The 20,733-nt window shown below is 43.3% G+C and overlaps 1 protein-coding gene across 2 annotated transcripts in view; it reads left to right on the top strand.

Annotated features, from left to right (window-relative positions):
- Nucleotides 1-454: 454 nt before the first annotated feature.
- Nucleotides 455-20,733, top strand: part of GGACT (gamma-glutamylamine cyclotransferase) — a 56,243-nt gene continuing 35,964 nt past the window's right edge. The window contains exon 1 of one of the 2 annotated variants that reach the window (XM_075199961.1): nt 455-551. In XM_075199961.1, the coding sequence (XP_075056062.1) occupies nt 545-551 (7 nt within the window). In that variant the 5' untranslated portion in view covers nt 455-544. Of the gene's footprint in view, nt 552-14,557; nt 14,729-20,733 lie in introns of those variants that run through there. The other variant, XM_075199963.1, reaches the window with a different exon arrangement.

Raw genomic sequence — 20,733 nt, forward strand, 5'->3', positions numbered from 1 at the left:
CAATACTGAAAGAATAGATTGCCATAACCTATTTAGTATTTATCAGTGTACGATGATTACATTTACCACTGTAAACTATGGACTACTGTAATAGTTTATCTACAGAGAAGACTTTCTACACCATCATAGGAGGAATGAGTCTCAAGATTTATCATATCTGCTCCAAAGTATTACTTGTAATTTAGGTGTTAGTGTATCTTTAAATTTGCATGTGGTGACACCTAGTGTCTAATGCACGCATTTCAATTAACATTTGTACTGGTCTCTAAATCAAATGGAAGAACAATACACTGAATTGAGAAAATAGATTAGTAGTATATGTGGCAATGACAAAATTAATTGCACAAGGTTATAAGCTGGTGTCAGTACCCTGTTGGCAATTACTGTAGACTGTAAATGATGTTAGGTTTTTATACAGTCTTATGCAATGTGGGTGTGACCCTACCATTAAGGTACTTTTACAAACACTGGGTGAAGATACACACAGGTTTTGCACTCTGAGCAGTGAGGAGACACAGTAACTTACTGGAGTCACCTGAGGTCTATGACTGGTAAGTTTTCATCTCTGCCTGTGAATGGAGTCCTCACAAAACAGTGTTTGGACATGAGTAATTACCTTACAAACTATAGCTTGGTCTTCTGGTTTATCATTCTCAATGTGTACATATGCTGATCACAGATTTATCACTTTGCTGCAGATGTGTATTGCATTAGACTTAATACTGTTCTTTTTAATGCATTAAGGGTCAGATAGACAAGCGTTTATAATGTGATCTGCTTGGAGATGTATGGCAGTCCTGTTTTTCATATTAAATAAATGTCACAGTGATTTTTCTACAGAGGGAATGGCTGGATTTGTGGACTCTGCACTTACTGGTCAGAGATTGTATTAGTAACTGATTAAACTATCTTGTTTGCGTATCTTTGTTGATGTTCATATGTCACTTATAAAAGTGTTGCATATTAATAAATCTGATTGATCAATGCCAATCACAAAGATTAGGATAATATAACAAGATGATTGTTATAACAAAATGTGTTGTACCTATTAATAATGAGCATTGTTTCTCTCAAGCTCTGTCTCAGGAGTAATGGTTGGCAAGAAAATACTGCTTCTCTCACCTGTGCATACAATTATAGCCTACATCAGACAATGCTGCACAGCTGAATGTGTTTGTGTATAACCTCTAATCTAAAGGGGCACTCCCAATTTCTACTCTCCCCTAGGTCATGCCCCAGACCATTACTTTTATAAATTGCTGATAAAAATATATATATAAAAACAGGGATATTCTGCACTCTCCAAACACATGATTAATGTTGTGCTAATTAATTTTCTATATTAAAAACAGGGAATGTTAGTTCCACATATTGCAATATATGTTAAGCTGACCAACTCCCGTCAAAGTCTTCCCATTCTGGTCAGTCCTAACATGATCAAATGTTTTGCTTTTTTATCTGGGTTAAAGGCTTACCTGCACACAGATTTTAAAGGCAAGTCTTTCCCAAGCACTAGCAGCCATGGGAGACCTGGGACTCACCTGACACAAGTTGGAATTAATGTAAAGAATGGGGTGCAAGAGTCATGGGACTTACATTGTATAAACAAAAACAAACATAGATCCTTTGCACTCTCCATGTACAGACTGGGGTGCAAGAGGGGGTTGCCCACATTTATTAGACAAAAACATGGATGCTCTGCACTATACACATAATGTTGTATTAACTATTTTTCTATATTAAAAACAGGGAATGTTCCACATTTTGCAGACTCCTTCACCCCAGTCCCATGGCTGCTAGTGCTTGGGAAATACTTGCCTTTCAAAGCTGTGTGCAGGGAAGCCCTTAGCCCAGATAAAATAGCATAGCATTTGTTCATGTTAGGACTGACCAGAATGGGAAGACTTTCGTGAGTTGGTCAGCTTAACATATATTGCAATATGTAGAACTAACATTCCCTGTTTTTAATATAGAAAAGTAGTTAGTATAGCATTGATTATGTGTTTGGAGAGTGCAGAGTATCCCTGATTTCTGTCTATACAATGTGGGCAATCCCCTCTTGCACCCAGTCTGTACATGGAGAGAGTTAGGATGTCTAAATTAAACTAGGGGGTAAATGTATCAAGCTGAGAGTTTTCCGGCGGGTTTGAAAAACCAATCAGATTGTAGCTATCATTTATTTAGTACAGTCTACAAAATGACATCTAGAATCTGATTGGTTGCTATAGGCAACATCTCCACTTTTCAAACCCGCCGGAAAACTCTCAGCTTGATACATTTGCCCCCAGGCGTTACTGTGTAAGGACAGCTGATTGAAGGTGTGCTGTTTGGTAAACATTGCTTAGGCCGGCGGTTCCCAAAGTGTGCGCCACGGCTCCCAGGTGTGCCGCGGCGCTGTCACTGGGGTGCCGCGGGCCAGCCCTAGAAAAAAGAAAGAAAACCGAAACTTACCAATCCGCCTGGCGCCGGGACCCAGCAGCCTCCTCTCTCCCGCAGCTGTCACTGAATGACGTCAGTAACAGCTGCGGGAGAGAGGAGGCTGCTGGGTCCCGGCGCCACGATGATTGGTAAGTTTCTGTTTTCTTTCTTTTTTCTATGGCTGGCGCCTGGCGCGGGGCAGAGTGAGAGGGATCGTAGCAGAGGAGGGGGGCAGAGGAGGGGGACAGGGGGCAGAGGAGGGGCACAGGGGGCAGAGGAGGGGGACAGAGGGCAGAGGAGGGGGGACAGAGGGCAAAGGAGAAGGGCAGAGGAGGGGGACAGAGAGCAGAGTAGGGGGGCAGAGGAGGGCGGCAGAGGAGGGGGACAGAGGGCAGAGGAGGGGGACAGAGGGCAAAGGAGGAAGACAGAGGGCAGAGGAGGGGGGCAGAGGAGGAGGACAGAGGGCAAAGGAGGAGTACAGAGGGCAAAGGAGGGGGACAGAGAGCAGAGGAGGGGGGCAGAGGAGGGGGACAGAGGGCAAAGGAGGAGGACAGAGGCAGAGGAGGGGGACAGAGAGCAAAGGAGGGGGGACAGATGGCAGAGGAGGAGGGGGACAGAGGGCAGAGGAGGGGACAGCGTGACAGAGGGCAGAGGGGGCAACGTGAGAGAGGGTAGTGTGCCTGGTTGCAGAGGGGGCAGTGTGCCTGGTTGCAGAGGGGGCAGTGTGCCTGGATGCAGAGGGGGCAGAGTGTCTGGATGCAGACGGGCATTTTTGCATACAACTAAATAAGTATTTCTGTCGTGACCTAAATACTTATTACAATTTTTTGACCCAACTACTTCTAAAACAGGACTGCTCAGTAATTATTTTGGAGGGGTGCCTTGAAAAATTTTGGAGACTCTAAGGGTGCCGCGAACTGCAAAAGTTTGGGAACCACTGGCTTAGGCTAAGAAGCATCAGCATAAGCTTCTCTTAAAAGGTGAGAGTTCAGCAACTACGTTAGAGAAATTCTACATTTACATGGGAGGAGGCAATAACTGATAAGAACAGGTCTTACGGTGATTGGTTGCTATAAGCAACATCTCCACTTTTTCAGACCCGCAGTTTAGTAAATCTGCGCCCTAGTCTCAGTGGTGAGTGAGCACCACTGAGACTGATGCTGTTTCCCATTTAAGGAATGGGGGCAAGTTTTACAAATTCTGGTAAGAGAGGAATTTATTCCATTGGGAAAGTAAACCACTTTGAAGTAAGTTAATATTTGGAAATCTGAGGAAGCAGCACTAGGGCTACCCTAAAACTCTATAATTAATATAGTCTCTAACTTGCAGATATTAAAAATAATAATCAAAACATCCTGTCTAGGAAGGTGGAATGACTAGCATTGATAAATAAATATCGCTTGGTGACCTCAAATAGCTTAATTGGGAGATGCCAGCCTGGACCAGTTCATGTTTTGAAATGCGAGAAGCAAACACCTCTCCTGGAAGAGAAACCCATGGGAATGAGTAAATGGGTGCAGCAGAGTACATATGTCCCACACTTTATGATGCAGTCTACAACCATCTAGCACCATTACACTGAAGAACACTAAAGGACTTTGCACAAGGTTTTTGTTACTGGGCGAACTATGGATTTGAAGAGGTTGGAAATAATTTGATATCCTGTAGGGAACATCCTCAGAAGAGTAATATCCGGTGGCTTTGGTTTGGAATCAGTACATCCTAAGTAGGTCATCACAAGGAGTAGTGGATGGTAGATATATAGCTATTATCTATGAGTAATAGACAAAACAATAGTCAATAGAACTTGTAAACAGGGCCTGATCAGCCAATAAGCTGATCAGGCTGCAGCCTGGGGCGCTGGGTCTAGGGAGGTGCGCTGCTGGGCACATTAATATTTGTTTTTATATTTTTTTTCCCCAAATAACGGCGATCGGCGTCTTTCTCCAATCTCAAGGCCGCCCTTGGTCCTGAATGTCAGTGGATCCAATTAGGTTCAGGCAGGCAGTTAACAGCAAATCCGATGCTGTTAGCTGCCCTGCCAGTGCGGGTCCTGTATGCTGCTTAGTGTGGTCACATGAGATTACAACATCTCACATGACCACACTAAGCAGTGAGGGCACGCCAGCACTGATAGGGCAGCTAACAGCATCGGATTTGCTGTTAGCTGCCTGTCAAGAAGATAGAAGTTCCAATGTCTGAAGAGAGAAGGAACAGAAGACAACTAGGTAAGTTTTGTCTTTGAATATAAAGGAGGAGGAGGTGATACATTGACTGCGGAGGTGGGGGAGATTACTGGTATGGGAAGGGGGTTAACAAAATAATAAATCTGCAGCAAAGGGTTTGAAGAATTAGCTAGGGGGGTTGGGTAATGAGTTGCCTGCGAAGGGTTGATGATTTTGTGGCTGGGGGGTGGGGGTTAATGTATTTGCTGCAACAGGTTGATGAATTTTCCTAAGGGGGTTTACTGAATTGCCTGCAACCGTTGATTAATTAGCTAGAGGGGGGTGGGGTGGTGTTAATGAATTGGTTACGGTGAGGTGATTAAATGGCTGGGGGGGTGAGCAAATGAGTGGTTGGGTGATGATATGGATGGGTTGTTAAACTTTCTGGTGAGGGTTTACAAAAATGGCTGGGGGTAGATGATGAAATAGCTTGTGGGGGGGCATAATCTCTGTATTGTGTGGTGGTGTCGTGGATGCTCTCTGTGGTCTCAGCGGTTACTAGAATGCTAAATGCTAGACAGACTGTACTAGTAGATGGTAGTATAAAATTATAAATAATTTTCATATATTTTATCATTTATATACGGCTGTACTAGGGGGTTTTAATATTTGGTCATAATGGAGTGTTGTGTTTGTATCATTCAGGATATATATATATATATATATATATATATATATATATATATATATATATATAATATAATATAATTATGTGTGTGTCAATATACATAGACACACACAGTGGTGGAAGTGGGCTGTTGGACGGTTGTATGCTATACCGCTATACTACTACTGTCATTCTGAATTTCCACTATTTATACATTGGTGGTGGGGGGGATGGCCACTGTTGTATTAGCCTAGGGCCGTTGAGACCCTTAATTATGCCCTGCTTGCAAAACGGATCTCTTGTACATAAGAGCTAAGTCACCAGTAAGGATAGTTTCAGTGAGCCCCCTAATTTGGTTATTATTGGTGGAATAGTTCTCCAGATAAACTAATTTGTCTTGGGCAGCTGTTATTAAAGCCCATAATACTCATGAAACTGCCATAAGTTGTTTATGTGAAGACACAAAGTTGCTGTATTTAGATGCTAGGTGGCCTGCTCTGACACCAAGTTCTGTAATTCTCTAATTTACTTTAATATGGATCGGATGAATGTGTTAATATTCTCCCTCAGAGGAGAGTCAGCATTATTTGCCGAGTGAGAGGACTATCTTGTGTGGATGCAGGGTCATATTGGATAAGGGAATGGAGTGAGGAAGGGGTGAGGAGTCCCTTTCAGTTAGTGCAGTAGAGGTGCCAGTGCCATCATGGGTCTTGAATTCTGGGTGAAAGAACTGCTCCACCAATTGTACATGGTCCTAAAACCCCACCCACATGCTGCTCACACCTCCCCACTGTCACTTACTGTTGCAGCTATTCTCCTAGCTTTTGCTCTAACTCCTACCTACCACCTTGTCTGTGCAGGGACATATGACTTCCAATAAAGGTAATGTGTAAAGATTGACAGACTATATACAACATTCAGCTTTATACTGACCACAGTCACTGCAATGTTGTCCCAATTTCATTGTGTGTGTTCCCAAAATGGCTTTGTCTAATAATGATCCTATCGGAAGCAACTGCATCATTATCATGCAACTTTCTAAATACGTTCAGAAAATGACAATAGTAACCGCCCAGTGAAGTATTAAAAGCAACAATTTCTAGATAAATACATATTCATTAGAGAGAGTGCTATTCCTCTTATGATGGACTTCATGTAGCACTAGCTTTATTGTGAAGGTCGGTCATTAAAAAAAAATCAAAAAAAAAAAATCAACATTGCTATCACACATATTCTGTGTGTATAGTTTAGTCTTCTGTTGATAAAAACAATCATTGTAATAGGAGTGCAGGGATCAGTGTTTCTAGCATGTGATTTCTTATTCAGCTAAAAAGGGTGAAATACTAATTGCATCAATATGGCTGCTGTTAGGACAATTGGTGCCAACTAAGGAAACATTTCACTTTTCTTAACATCCATTTCTGACTGCCCCTAATTCTTCCTTGCTCCACATATATGGCTCTTGTAGTAAGAGGCTAATGGTAAAGGGAGCTGTTGCCTCCAGCAAATCAGCATTTTGATGCGTAAATTACGTTACAGAATCAAACTATGCAAATCAACCATGTTATGTTGTACTGGCTCATGCAATCAAAAACATATTTTAAGGTCTTCAGCAGAGAAAATGTGTGCTGGTAAAAGCTAGCCAGTCTACGTATTATTCAGCTATCCACTGAAGATAAAGTAAATGTACATGTAGTTTAGACAGTGGTGTCTGATTGGAAGCCATGCCATTACGGTATTGCAATTTTGGGTGTTGTTTTGGGATGGAGCCAATCTTTGTGGAGTTGAGTCCCATTAGTGCCCTTCAAACTTCTGATATAGCACTGTCATATGTAGTTACCCCTCTGCAACAAAATTGTTTTGTTGGAGTCTGTGCTCACCAGAACAGATTGTACATGCTTGGCACCTACGCCTGCCAAATTGTAAGTTGTGCCCATTGCCTGCAGCGTAGAATGTCCTTATGCCATCTGGCCCAATTGTAACTAGTGATCTGGAGTCCTCCTGGGTTACATGATCTTATCAAGATATCTTTCCCCATGTATGATAATGGCATCACTGGTTGTCACCACCAGTGTTTTCACATGAGACATGATGTTACTGTTCTACTTGCTTGGGTAGGGTAAAAAAATAAAGTAAAAATATTCTTTGCAAAGCCAAAGCTGTGTAAAGTAAAAATGACATAGCTATGTGAGGTGCATATTTCTGGAATATTAATTAAATAATCCTATATTTAAAAGCCTAAAAACATCTTGGCATATTTTATCAATCTTGACCACATGATACGTGACCAAGCTGCCCTGGTTACCAGTCGTGCATGTTTATCTCCAGACTTGATAGAACCACAATTTTAGATAAGAGTACATACAATACAAATATATACTTCCAATGCAGTGTCAGTGCATTAGGCAAATGGGTTGGATTTCCAGGTGATAGAATGGTCATAATTACCAGTTTAAAAAACTGTGTATCCAACACCATATGAGAGCTATGCTCTACATTAAACAAGAGCAATGTGTCCTTTTAATGATAATTTTCTTTTAAGTGCTTCCTGTGGTGCACTGTGCAATTGTTGAACAACTTCCATTTCATGGTTTTAAGGAGACCTTTTTTTTTTTTTTTTTTTTAAAGGGATTACACTTTTTCGAAAACTCTTTTCATTTATGTGTTAAAAATACCATCAAAAGAGTAATTTTTTAGAAGCCCACGAGCAATTTACTCTGTGATGCTCTTGTTTGTTTTTACAGACTAGAGTTCATAGTTTCTGAGTTGAGCCACTGCTGAGAAGGGACCATAACCCTTCAATTTCAAAGCAAGACCTCATTCCTTGGCTGCAACTAGGAAAGGTGGCTTGCCATTAACTTTTCAGAGACCCGGTAAGGTTTCATAAGGGTCATTTAAAGCAGGAAACTCTTGTCTGTGACATAAAAAAAAAGTACATGGCAAAATGAAAGCTTTAAAGAACCAACAGGATGCAATTCCATGAGTGCGTTTTTGCACGTTGGCTCGTATTAACCCTTTCCTCTTGGGTTGTCTGGTTGTACACTACACTACATTGCAATGCAGGAAATCTGTGTAGGAACTATATGGTTAACTGTTAGTACAAGGGAACTGTGGCCCTAGAAATAACTTCATTCAAACAGGCAGGGACTCAAGTTTAAAGTTCAGTGTTTTTGTTTTTTCACCTGCTTCCTTGTAAGAAACTTCAAAGAATGAATATGGAACTATAGTACATGTGGTCACTGACTCATAACAAAACATTTTTTTCACAAGAGAAAATTCAAATGTTGTAAAGGAGAGAAAGAAACTTTTTTCTTTAGTATAAAATGTTAATTTACTGCTTGACGGTGTAGTGACAGAGTAAATGGGTACAAACGTCTGATGATAAACATGCAATGACAGAGGTGAGAGAAATATGTGACTAAACCGTTGAGATGTACGTTTATACCAAATTTAGGAGTAAAGCTGGGTACACACTACAGGGTTTTTGTCCAATAATCGGCTGAACCAGCCAACATAAGACCGCTCGTTCTAAAGTCTGGTCAGTGTGTGTAGTGATACGATGGTCGAAAGTCTGCCCAAATGGACGATTGTCGCCTCATTTGGTTGGTCGTACCGTTCAATATTTTCGTTCCAATCTCCTTTCTGTTGTGTAGTGTGTATAAATTTCCGACCGATCCTTGACAATCCTCCGACCAGGGGGACGTGTGTATGTAAATTTGTGATGCCTGTACCAGTCACAGGGGTGGGGGTCGGCCCAAAAAAGACTATTTTGGGCCGGTCCCTCCCTTGTCTCTATTGGTGGCTGGCCCCTCCTCCGGGACCAGCCACCTTCTCCCGTTGGCCGCGTTCCGTCCCCCTCCCTCCTTTCCACTATGTGTGGCTGCCTCCTCTTGCTGTCAAATGGGACGCACACCACGTGACAGGTACCGTCCCATGTGTGAAGACTACACAGCACGCAGTGCGGATGGAACCAGGTAAGTGCACTGTGGTATATTGTGTGTGCGTGCGGCAGTATAGTGTGCATCAGTAAAGTGTGTGGCAGTACAGTGTGTGTGTGGCAGTACTTTTGTGAGGGGGCCAGCATATTGTGTGCTTCTGGGTCAGTACTTTGTGAGAGGGCCAGCATATTGTGTGCCTGTGGGTCAGTACTTTGTGAGAGAGCCAGCATATTGTGTGCTTCTGGGTCAGTACTTTGTGAGAGGGCCAGCATATTGTGTGTTTGTGGGTCAGTACTTTGTGAGAGGGCCAGCATATTGTCTGTTTGTGGGTCAGTACTTTGTGAGAGGGCCAGCATATTGTGTGTTTGTGGGTCAGTACTTTGTGAGGGGGCCAGCATATTGTGTGTTTGTGGGTCAGTACATTGTGGGGGGGGGGCAGCATATTGTGTGTGTGTGTGTGTGTCAGTATAGTGTGTGTCTGTACAGTGTGTGTGTGGCAGTACTTTGTGAGAGGGCCAGCATATTGTGTGTTTGTGGGTCAGTACTTTGTGAGAGGGCCAGCATATTGTGTGTTTGTGGGTCAGTACTTTGTGAGGGGGCCAGCATATTGTGTGCTTGTGGGTCAGTACTTTGTGAGAGGGCCAGCATATTGTGTGTTTGTGGGTCAGTACTTTGTGAGGGGGCCAGCATATTGTGTGTTTGTGGGTCAGTACATTGTGGGGGGGGGCAGCATATTGTGTGTGTGTGTGTGTGTCAGTATAGTGTGTGTCTGTACAGTGTGTGTGTGGCAGTACTTTGTGAGAGGGCCAGCATATTGTGTGTTTGTGGGTCAGTACTTTGTGAGAGGGCCAGCATATTGTGTGTTTGTGGGTCAGTACTTTGTGAGAGGGCCAGCATATTGTGTGTTTGTGGGTCAGTACTTTGTGAGGGGGCCAGCATATTGTGTGCTTGTGGGTCAGTACTTTGTGAGAGGGCCAGCATATTGTGTGTTTGTGGGTCAGTACTTTGTGAGGGGGCCAGCATATTGTGTGTGTGTCCCCGTACAGTGTGTGTGTGGCAGTACTTTGTGAGGAGGCCAGCATATTGTGTGTTTGTGGGTCAGTACTTTGTGAGGGGGGCCAGCATATTGTGTGTGTGTCAGTATAGTGTGTGTCTGTACAGTGTGTGTGTGGCAGTACTTTGTGAGGGGGCCAGCATATTGTGTGTTTGTGGGTCAGTACTTTGTGAGGGGGGGCAGCATATTGTGTGTGTGTGTGTGTGTGTGTGTGTCAGTATAGTGTGTGTCTGTACAGTGTGTGTGTGGCAGTACTTTGTGAGGGGGCCAGCATATTGTGTGTTTGTGGGTCAGTACTTTGTGAGGGGGCCAGCATATTGTGTGTTTGTGGGTCAGTACTTTGTGAGGGGGCCAGCATATTGTGTGTGTGTGTGGGTCAGTACTTTGTGAGGGGGGCAGCATATTGTGTGTGTGTGAGTGGGGGGGGCAGTGTATTTTAATATATATGTGGGAAGGGGGTCTTAATATAATGTGGGAGGTAATTTATTAATTTAACAGTGTAGTGCAGGTAGGGGATAATTATTGAGTGCTATTTTATTTTTAGGGTGCGGGGGGCAATTTAATTTAATAGTGGGGCCTATGAATTTAAGATGGGGTGATTGGACCTTTAATCTAATGTTGGGGTGGTTTGGGAACAATTAATTGAACATGGGGCTGTTTGGGGAAAATTAGGTCTATTTACTATGTTAATTATTTAATGCCTGGGATGGTTGTGGGAAATGGTTATATTTATTAAACATAAATGCTATTTAATGTATTGCTGGGGCTGTTTGGAGGGAGGAAAATAGGTTTATTTATTAAATGTATATGCTATTAATTCAATGTCAGGCTAGTTGGAGGGAAAATATCTATTTATCAAATGTGAATACTATTATTGTAATTTTGTGGCTGGAGGGAGGCCTAATTATAAAAAGTGGGTGCTATATTGATTTAATGTCGGGGCTGGATGGAATTTTCTAAATTTTATCTACATTTTTTCCCAAATGGGGCCCCCAACATTCCAGGATTCAGACAAAGCTGCAACTGATCTAAAGAAAACAGGAGCCACAAGTGGTGAAAGTGACAAGAACAGGTAGAGAGCAGGACAGTCTGCCAACTGTCCTGAATCTGATGGGACAGTCCCGAATCTGGGTGACTGTTTCGCTCAGGACAGTTTTTTATGTCCAGTTTCAGTGTGTACTGCTCGTGAAGGCAGAACTGTGTGCACCTAACAGTAGTGTACACAGTATTGCCTGTGTATTTGTCTAAAATTATAACCATGTTACATCATAGTTGGTTACGCTGTCTAAAGTGCCCAGCGCCCCCCAGAGCCTTAATCCAGCTCTGGGCCTGGGCATAAATATATATATACATATATATATATATATATATGTACATATATATATATACATATATATATATATATATATATATATATATATATATATATATATATATATGTATTAAGCAACACCAAAATAGCCTCTTTTTATATAAATAAATATATATATATATATATATATACACACACCGCCCTTTAAGGATGGGCCACTGCTGTGTGCTCCTCTTCCCATAGGCAAACCAAGGGGGAGGGGGGTTCCTAGTGCCTGGAAACCCCCATCCAAGCCTGACGCACTGTATAATTGAGGTGGCTGGACCCTGCCCCCGCTTCACACGGCTCTGCTTGAAAAGGGAGAGCTGCGTCCACCTAACAGTAGTACATACAGCATTGCCCATGTATATTATAGAGATAGGAAGAGTTGGAGAGCAGCCAACAGTGCCCTAACTAGACATTTTAGTGCCCTGGGTGAGACAGGGCACTGGCGCCCCCCATCTAAGTGGGAGTGGCATTTGACAAGTGAGTGTGGCCAGCCTAATGTGGGGGTGTGGCTAGCACTTTATTGAAAGAATTCTGCTACACATATTTGCAAATACATGATTATATATATATATATATATATATATATATATATATATATATATATATATTAGTGGTGGGATTCAAATAAATTAAATGTATTGATGACTGTATGGAAGGGCAAACTGACCTTCATTGACAATCATTTTGTACCTTGTAAGAATGCTTGAAGAAAAATGTTCCTATGTATTCCATGTGCAACAGTGAAGATGAACAAATGCTTCTTATGGATAAGATGAAGTAATCTCAGGCTCTAGCTATGAAAAGTGTAAAAATGTTTACTATTTGATTTGCAAAGTATCTTAACAACTTATTTACATGGTACACCTTCCCCCTCATAGCCTTAAAGTCTCTATTAAACCGAACATCGAGTGCTAGAAAAATGACTTCTATTCAGTGAGGGCAAGAAGGATTTCAATAAGCAGCACACTTACTGAGCTGTGTGTGTGTGTGTGTGTATATATATATATATATACATATACATCCAAACACAGAGAGAGATGCAAATTATGGTGGCAGCCTGACAACTGGTTTTCTTAAGGCTAATTTATGGAAGTATACATCTTCGTGCAAATGCACCCCTTTCATGGTTAAGCATATGGATTTGGAGGCCAAGATGGCCATGTCTTCAGGGATGCAAAATATTAAATTTTCTGGTAGGAGGAGCAGGGCAAATTGGAATGTTCCTTTGCATAGTGCAAACCACAAGAATGAATGTGCCTACTTATGCACACATATTCAAAAACTGATTTTTAATTTACAGGAGTTTATTTAATGAAAAAGGGAGAATAAGGCATATTTTGTCATTCCATGTGTTGTGGTAGGGTACACATTACTACTCTGCCTTCAAATTGTCTTTGTTTTTTCACAGCCTCTATGGTGCTATAGATCAGGTCTCATTCTATATTCAACTGAGCTGTATTGTCTAACTTTTAATAGTATGGAAAAAAAAGGTTAGTTACTGATTGATTGAAGTGGTTCAGTGCAAAATTGCAACTTACATGTTAGTAAATGAACCTTAATGACTCATTTATTGGATAACCTCTAGACCTGGAGCTGCCACTCACTGTAGTACATTCATTACTTTTCCTCTTAAAGCGGTCACTCACTGTACCCCTTTACATCCTGCTGACACTCCCCATAGTGCACCCCCTCTACAAAATGGAAGGGTCACGTGACACTGCTGTCCGTTCCCCTTACCACCTACAACTTTCACTACCCAACCCTAACACCTCAATGCCTCCAGAGGAGGTTAGTCATAGAGCCAACTCCCCACCTGGAGATGTCACTAGAGTTCCCTCTCACCAGTGAGTCTCATGTACAGGGGTTGCTTAGCCCGGAAGTCCCGCAGCCGGGCGCCGGTGCAATTCCTCTGTTCACAAGTGGCCACACACTCCCAATATACGGGTTCCCGGTCCCTGCGGGAGGCAAGGGCCACCCCGGCCAGAAGCAATATAAGTAACGGGGCTATAACCGGAGAACCGGAACTTCCGCCTTTGAAACAACTTCCGAATTTAGTCCAGTTGTCAACATCGTCCCCTTGGAAACAGAGCTTAGCGCAAAGTTGCCGGGCAACACTCACAGTATTAATAATTCATTGTTATGTTCCAAATGCCAAACTTCCTGCGTTACACTAAAAGGAAGTTCGGTATTTGGAATGCAAGTTTGTGTTCCAAATGTTGAATTTCCTGTCAGTGGAACTTAAGGGACGAATGTACAGAGGCATGTAGTGGGCGGCTGCTGCGCCCCCTTGGCCTTGCGCCCTGGATGACGGCACTGCCCGCACCTGCCTCGTTACGGCTCTGGCTGCCAAGCACTGTTTAATATTATAGCCATGCCCCCATGCATGCTGCTCACGCCCACTGGTGACGTGGTGTGGAAACCCCCCTCTACAAATCCTGCGTTTGCCCCTGCTTTCCCCTGGGCTAAAAGGGGTTGGTTGGGAGGTATGCGATAGCAATAATTTAATTGACAGTGTCACAAGTTGTTGTTTTTTTTTTGTTGTTGTTTTTTTTATGTTATGACACAGCCAACATAGATGATGTTAAACCAGTGGTAAACATGAGTTAGGGACTATGGTCTGAGTTATTCCTAAAACTTAGTAATGCCCAATGCCTGCAATATATCGGTTTCCATGTGTAGCACAGTGAAATAACCTAATTAAAGTTTTTTCTGCTTAATGAATGTGTATTTCTCGTCTAGTAATACTGAGTAGAGTTTGTATGCAATTTGGCACGAATCTATACACGGTATATTATAATACTATCAGACTAATAACAGAATTCATTCATAAGAGGCCATCAGCACTTCTGCATGTATTTAGCTTATCCAAGGAAGTGAAACTTGCACCCCAAGCAGAGAGATCACGTGGTGGCAGCAGCAGCCTATCTGCAACGAGGATTGAAACTGCGAGATCCCAGTGTGCAGGGGGCGGACGGCTGCTGGTGAGATCACTCAGGTTTGCAGTACGATTAGGAGACTGTACATGAAGATTGATAACATGTACACAATGAACTGAGGACTTATTAACCAGTCTGCAGACACCTAGGGCACTGTAGTGATCAGAGCTAAAGACCCACACCTTGGGACGTAAGTAGCTGTAATTGATGATTTTAATCCATTATATTACTGTATGCAGCTACCGTGGTTATGTCCCCGCCCTCCTAACAGCTGGGTTGTTTAATGACACGTGGAAGTCCCGGGGTATGCTCCGTCCGTGGTACAAAACCTTATATGGCATCATGTGCCAGGAATGCTGCAGGAACCAGGCAGAGCAAGGGTTGAGGCTGTGTTACATGAGCGCCAATAGTCTATAAATTCCATCAGGAGCAATGGGACAGGAGCTGTATACCGTATGCTATGAGATACTACTTTAGAGAGGCACTCAGGGCCAGCTTAACAACATTATGGGCCCCGGGCAAAGCAGAGTGTGTGTGTGTGTGTGTTTGTGTGTGTGTGTGTGTGTATGTGTATATATATATATATATATATATATATATATATATATATATATATATATATATATATATATATATATATATAATTATACATACACATACATACATACAGGAGTCTCGCCTTGGGCCCCTGAGCCCCCGGGCACCTGCCCATCGTGCCCACTCCCCTGGAGGCACTCCTTTTAAATTAAATGTATAACCAAGTGAGTTAATTACTTGATGTCCTACGTAAATCCACTTATGCAGCTCATCCGGTAATTAAATCGCTTCATTATACATTTAATTTAGAAGGAGTGTCTCTCTTAAGTAGTATCTTTTTTTTCTCTTTAGCAACAAATGTACTCACTATACTCATAAGGGTGCACCCTATAGAACTACGTTCATGGATAGACACTCAACTGGAATGTTTACATCAGATGTTATATGTATTTAAGACCACTACTTATGGATAAGAGAGTATTATAACTTTTTAGTGCAGTCAGCAGAGTGCTATTTGTAAATAAGTTGCCCATAATATGCCTGCTTCCATTTTCAAAACTGAAATAGAAAATTTACAATATTTACACCAGTTTTCATAAACACCCATATGTCCCCAGATTATTTCTCCAAACAACTGCTTTTGTTTTGTCTATCACGGCTCCCAGGGTTGCCGTGGCCAGGAGGAGAAAAAAACCCAAAAAACTTTCCAATCTGGCGGCGCCCGGACCCAGCATCCTCCTCCCTTCTCGCTTCTCACTGAATGTCAGGAGTGACGTCATCAGGCCCGACATTCAGTGACAAGAGGCAGGAGAGAGGATGCTGGGTCCCAGACACCGCCGAATTGGTAAGACAGAAGAAATAGAAGAAAGAAGGTCAAGTATGGTAAGTAAAGAAACGGAGGGAGGGAAATTGTGAAAGGAATAGGCAATGGAGGGGGAAAAGAATTAAGGAGGGGCAGAGTGAGTGGATGCAGAGGGGGGCAGAGTGTGTGGAGATGAAGGAGGGCACAGTATGAGTTAGCTGTAAATTATTCTTTGACAGAAATATAATCAAAAAAAATATATAAAAATATTCTTTTCCCTTGGATTTATGTGTATTATATTTGCATACAACTAAATAAGTATTTCTGTCCAGACCTAAATACCTATTAAGTTTTTTTTTACCCAACTACTTATAAAACAGGACTGCGGGAAAGTGGTCTTGTGGAAAAAGTTCTTATTTTGAGGATAAACTGCTGCGTGAACAATCAGATTTGACGTGTTCTTGTTTCTGAGAACATCCTTTTATTATAATATATGTGCTATAATGCAGAATTTTTGTGAAACTTTTATAGAACCAAGTCCATAAGACTGATTAACATTTCTGCCACCCAGCTCTTGTGCTTTAGGTTCAATGCCAAACAGGGTTGCTACCTGTAGCTTATATGTTCTCCCATGGTTTACCTCTGGATGCAACAGTTTCTTCCCAGGCTCTAACTTTGGGTGAACTGGCTGCTGATTAAATTGGATCGGGTTTGTGTGATTGATACAGCAATCCCTACCTCAGTGGAAATTACTCTATATCGTGCTACAAAATATGATGCTGCTTTTAAACTTTATTATTGTTTATTTAGCTTTTGGCAGTGAATAAAGCTGGGTACACACTACACTGTTTTCGTCCAATAATCGGCTCAAACTGCCGACATACGACCACTCGTTCAAAAGTCTGGTTAGTGTGTACAGTTACACGATGGTCGAAAGTCTGCCCAAATGGATGATTCTCGCCTCATTTGGTTGGTCGTACCGTTTAATATTTTCGTTCCAATCTTGTTTCCGCTGTGTAGTGTGTATGAACTTCCGACGGATCCACGACAATCCTCCGATACTTCCTCGACCTGGGGGGCGTGTGTATGTAAATTTTTGATGTCAATCACAGTCCCACGTGGTGCGGAATCCGCACATCATTGTGTTTTGTATCGATGTGTATTGCACCTGTCTGGCTGTAGACTGTTACACGTGTAGAAAGCACGTGGGTTATTACCCTTTGGATGTACGTTGGCATTCATTTGTCATTTAACCTCTATAAAGTTTCAAAACTATGAAAGTTATGAAAGCCATAATAATGTTTATTATAGAATGGATATGCCCCAATATGTCTGAAATACTCTAAATAAACCACACAGTGTGAATGCAAAACTTTTATTGCTGGTAAAAGCAATAGAAACGTTCAACTTCTCCACTACAATTTGAAAAGTGAAAAAAAAGTAGCATTACAGTGAAATGGTGGTACTGGTTTGTGGCACAACAGTTGCAAACAGCATATACATATCATCGAAAGTATTATCAAGGATTTTGATTTTTCTCTTAATGTTCGCAATATTGTCTTTCATTTTTTGCAAATGATCGTAGAGCTCGGCGACATTTTTTCCCTCTTCCGAACTTTTGTCTGATATGACGATGGTATCTATGAAGTAAGAAAATACAAAGGTTTTACCATTTCGCTTCTATCTGTACTAAAGTTAATACAAGTTTTAATCCAAGACCTGACATGTGCTCATCCTGCACACTGCTCGAGATAACTTTGTGTTGCAGTCCCTCGGACACATTTATTTTTTCGCTTTTTAATCACAGGTGTATTTACATCACTGGTATCTACAGTGGCCTTGTCACCGTTAATTCTTGCTTCTGACAAAACAATAATCATACGTTTGAATTCTACTGTCGCTAGAACCAATGCAAACAGGTACATTACACGACTACTCGTGGTACTCACTTTTTTTTATGTTTTTACGGATTCGCTCCAGTCTCCTGGCTTCTTTATTTTTAAGGTCCGACCACCTCTTCTGGACTTGGAATTTATTTCTTTTCTTTCCAAGTTTTTCCTTCAGTAATCGCAGTAGTTTTTGCATTATCAAATCCTTTCTATTGTTCACTTTTCTGTACTTTCGCTTTTGACAGTCGTTGTCGTACTGGTCCAGTATTTTGACCATCATCTCCATCTCTCTAGGGCTCATTGACTTTGCTCTTTTATTATTATTATTATTATTATTATTATTATCATTTATTTGTTAGGCGCCACAAGGTATCCGCAGCGCCGCACATAGTACTAACAGTAGACTATACAGGGTGAAACCATACAGAACAATGAACAAAAAGTACCAATACTTCAGAAACTCCGGCTAGTCACATGCAGTAAAAACGGAGCGGAAGAACAGGTATGGAGACAGGAGGGGAGGGGGCCCTGCTCATACGAGCTTACATCCTAAGGGAGGGTAAACAGACCAGGCACAAGAGGAGCCAGTTGAGGCAAGAGGAGAGAAGGGAGGACGAGCAAAGGGAGGAGATGGGGGTTAAGTAGATGGTTGGTAGGCTTTGAGGAAGAGGTGAGTTTTGAGTGCACGTTTGAAGGAGCACAGAGTAGGAGAGAGACGGATGGAACGAGGGAGGTCGTTCCAGAGAAGGGGGGCTGCACGGGAAAAGTCTTGGATTCTGGAGTGGGAAGAGGTGATAAGGGTGGAGGAGAGGCGGCGGTCGTTGGCCGAGCGCAGGGAGCGGACAGGAGTGTGAATGGAGAGGAGGTTAGAGATATAAGGGGCAGTAGAGTTGGAGAGAGCCTTGTAAGTGGTGGTGAGGAGTTTGAAAAGGATTCTGTAGGGGAAGGGGAGCCAGTGTAAGGCGAGGCAGAGGAGGAGCGGCGTGAGAGGAAGATGAGTCTTGCGGCCGCATTGAGTATAGAGCGGAGGGGGGAGTGGGAGAGGCCAGTGAGGAGGAGGTTACAATAATCAAGGCAAGAGATGATGAGTGCGTGGATGATAGTTTTGGTGGCATCCTGAGAGAGAAAAGGACGGATGCGGGCGATGTTGCGTAGTTGGAAGCGACAGGCTTGGGCAAGGGAATGAATGTGGGGGGCAAAAGAGAGAGAGGAGTCGAGGGTGACACCCAGGCAGCGAAGTTAGGTGACAGAGGAGATGGTGGTGTTGTTGACGACAATAGAGAGGTCATCGTGGGATGAGAGTCTGGGCAGAGGAAAGACAATGAGTTCAGTTTTAGAGATATTGATTTTGAGAAAGCGCTCGGACATCCAGGAGGAGATGGCGGAGAGGCAGTCGGATACCCGAGCGAGGAGGGTGGAGGTAAGATCAGGAGAGGAGATATAGAGTTGAATGTCGTCAGCATAAAGGTGATACTGAAGACCGAAAGAGGAGATGAGAGCACCAAGGGAGGAAGTGTAGAGTGAAAAGAGTAGAGGGCCAAGAACAGAGCCCTGCGGGACTTCTACGGGGAGAGGGTAGGGGGAGGAGGAAGAACCAGACGTGGATACAGAGAAGGAGCGATTAGCGAAGTATGAGGCGAACCAGGCATGGACAGAACCAGAGAGGCCGAGAGAGAGAAGAGTTTGCAGCAGGAGGGGGTGGTCCACGGTGTCAAAGGCTGCAGAGAGGTCAAGGAGGATGAGTACGGATAAGTGACCCTTGGATTTGGCTGATAGGAGAATATTAGTAACCTTGGCCAGGGCAGTTTCGGTAGAATGGAGGGGGCGGTAGCCAGATTGGAGAGGGTCAAGGAGGGAATTGTCCACGAGGTGCCTGGTTAGGCGGCTGCAGACAATCCGCTCAAGTAATTTGGAGGCATAGGGGAGAAGAGAGAGAGGACAATAATTAGCCAGAGAGGTGGGGTCAAGATTGGGTTTTTTGAGGATAGGAGAGATAAGAGCGTGTTTAAAAGAGGAGGGTACTACACCAGAGGAGAGTGGTAGGTTGAAAAGTTGTGCTAGGTAAGAGCAGGCCGTTGGAGAGAGAGAGCGAAGTAGGTGGGAGGGGATGGGATCGAGAGGGCAGATAGAGGGTGGAGAGGAAAGAATAAGGGAGCGAACTTCTTCACCGGTTGTAGGGCTGAAGGAGCACCAGAGTTGGTTGATGGGGGGAGGTGAAGCGATGAGGGTGGCGGGAGAAGGGGAGGAGGAGATGTTTAGTCTGATGGCCTCAATTTTGGAAGAGAAGAAAGTGGCAAAGTCAGAAGTGGAGAGGGAAGGTGGGACAGAGGGGAAGGGGGGGGAGAGGAGGGAGCTGAAGGTGGCAAAGAGGCGGCGGGGATTGGAGGACTGAGAAGAAATGAGGGACTTAAAGAAGGATTGTTTAGCGAGGGAGAGGGCAGAGGAGAAAGAAGAGAGTATGAATTTAAAGTGGAGGAAGTCAGCCAGGGAGCGAGATTTCCTCCAGAGGCGTTCAGCAGTGCGAGAACATCTTTGGAGGAAGCGGGTGAGTTTTGAGTGCCAGGGTTGGGGAATAATGCGGCGGCGGCGGATAGAAGAGGCCAGGGCAACAGCGTTCAGGGCAGTGGTGAGGGAGTGATTGTAGAGAGAGGAGGCCTGGTCGGGACAGGCCAGGGAGGGAAGGGTAATAGGAGAGTTTCAAGAGAGCAGGAGAAGGAGGTGGGGTCAATAGCATCCAGGTTACGTCTAGTGAGGGTGGCTTTGGGCGAGGCAGGAGCAGGGGAGGAGGACAGAGTGAAGGAGAGGAGGTGGTGGTCAGATAGTGGGAAGGGAGAGTTGGAGAAGTCCGAGAGATCACAGAGATGAGAGAAGAAGATCACAGAGATGAGAGAAGATCTTTTACCTGCAGTATATTCTTCTTGAGCATCTCCATCCCCCTCTGTAACTTTTCCTACATTTGTTGGCCCT

Source organism: Mixophyes fleayi, chromosome 2 (assembly GCF_038048845.1).
Source record: "Mixophyes fleayi isolate aMixFle1 chromosome 2, aMixFle1.hap1, whole genome shotgun sequence".
Classification (NCBI taxonomy): Eukaryota; Metazoa; Chordata; class Amphibia; order Anura; family Limnodynastidae; genus Mixophyes; species Mixophyes fleayi.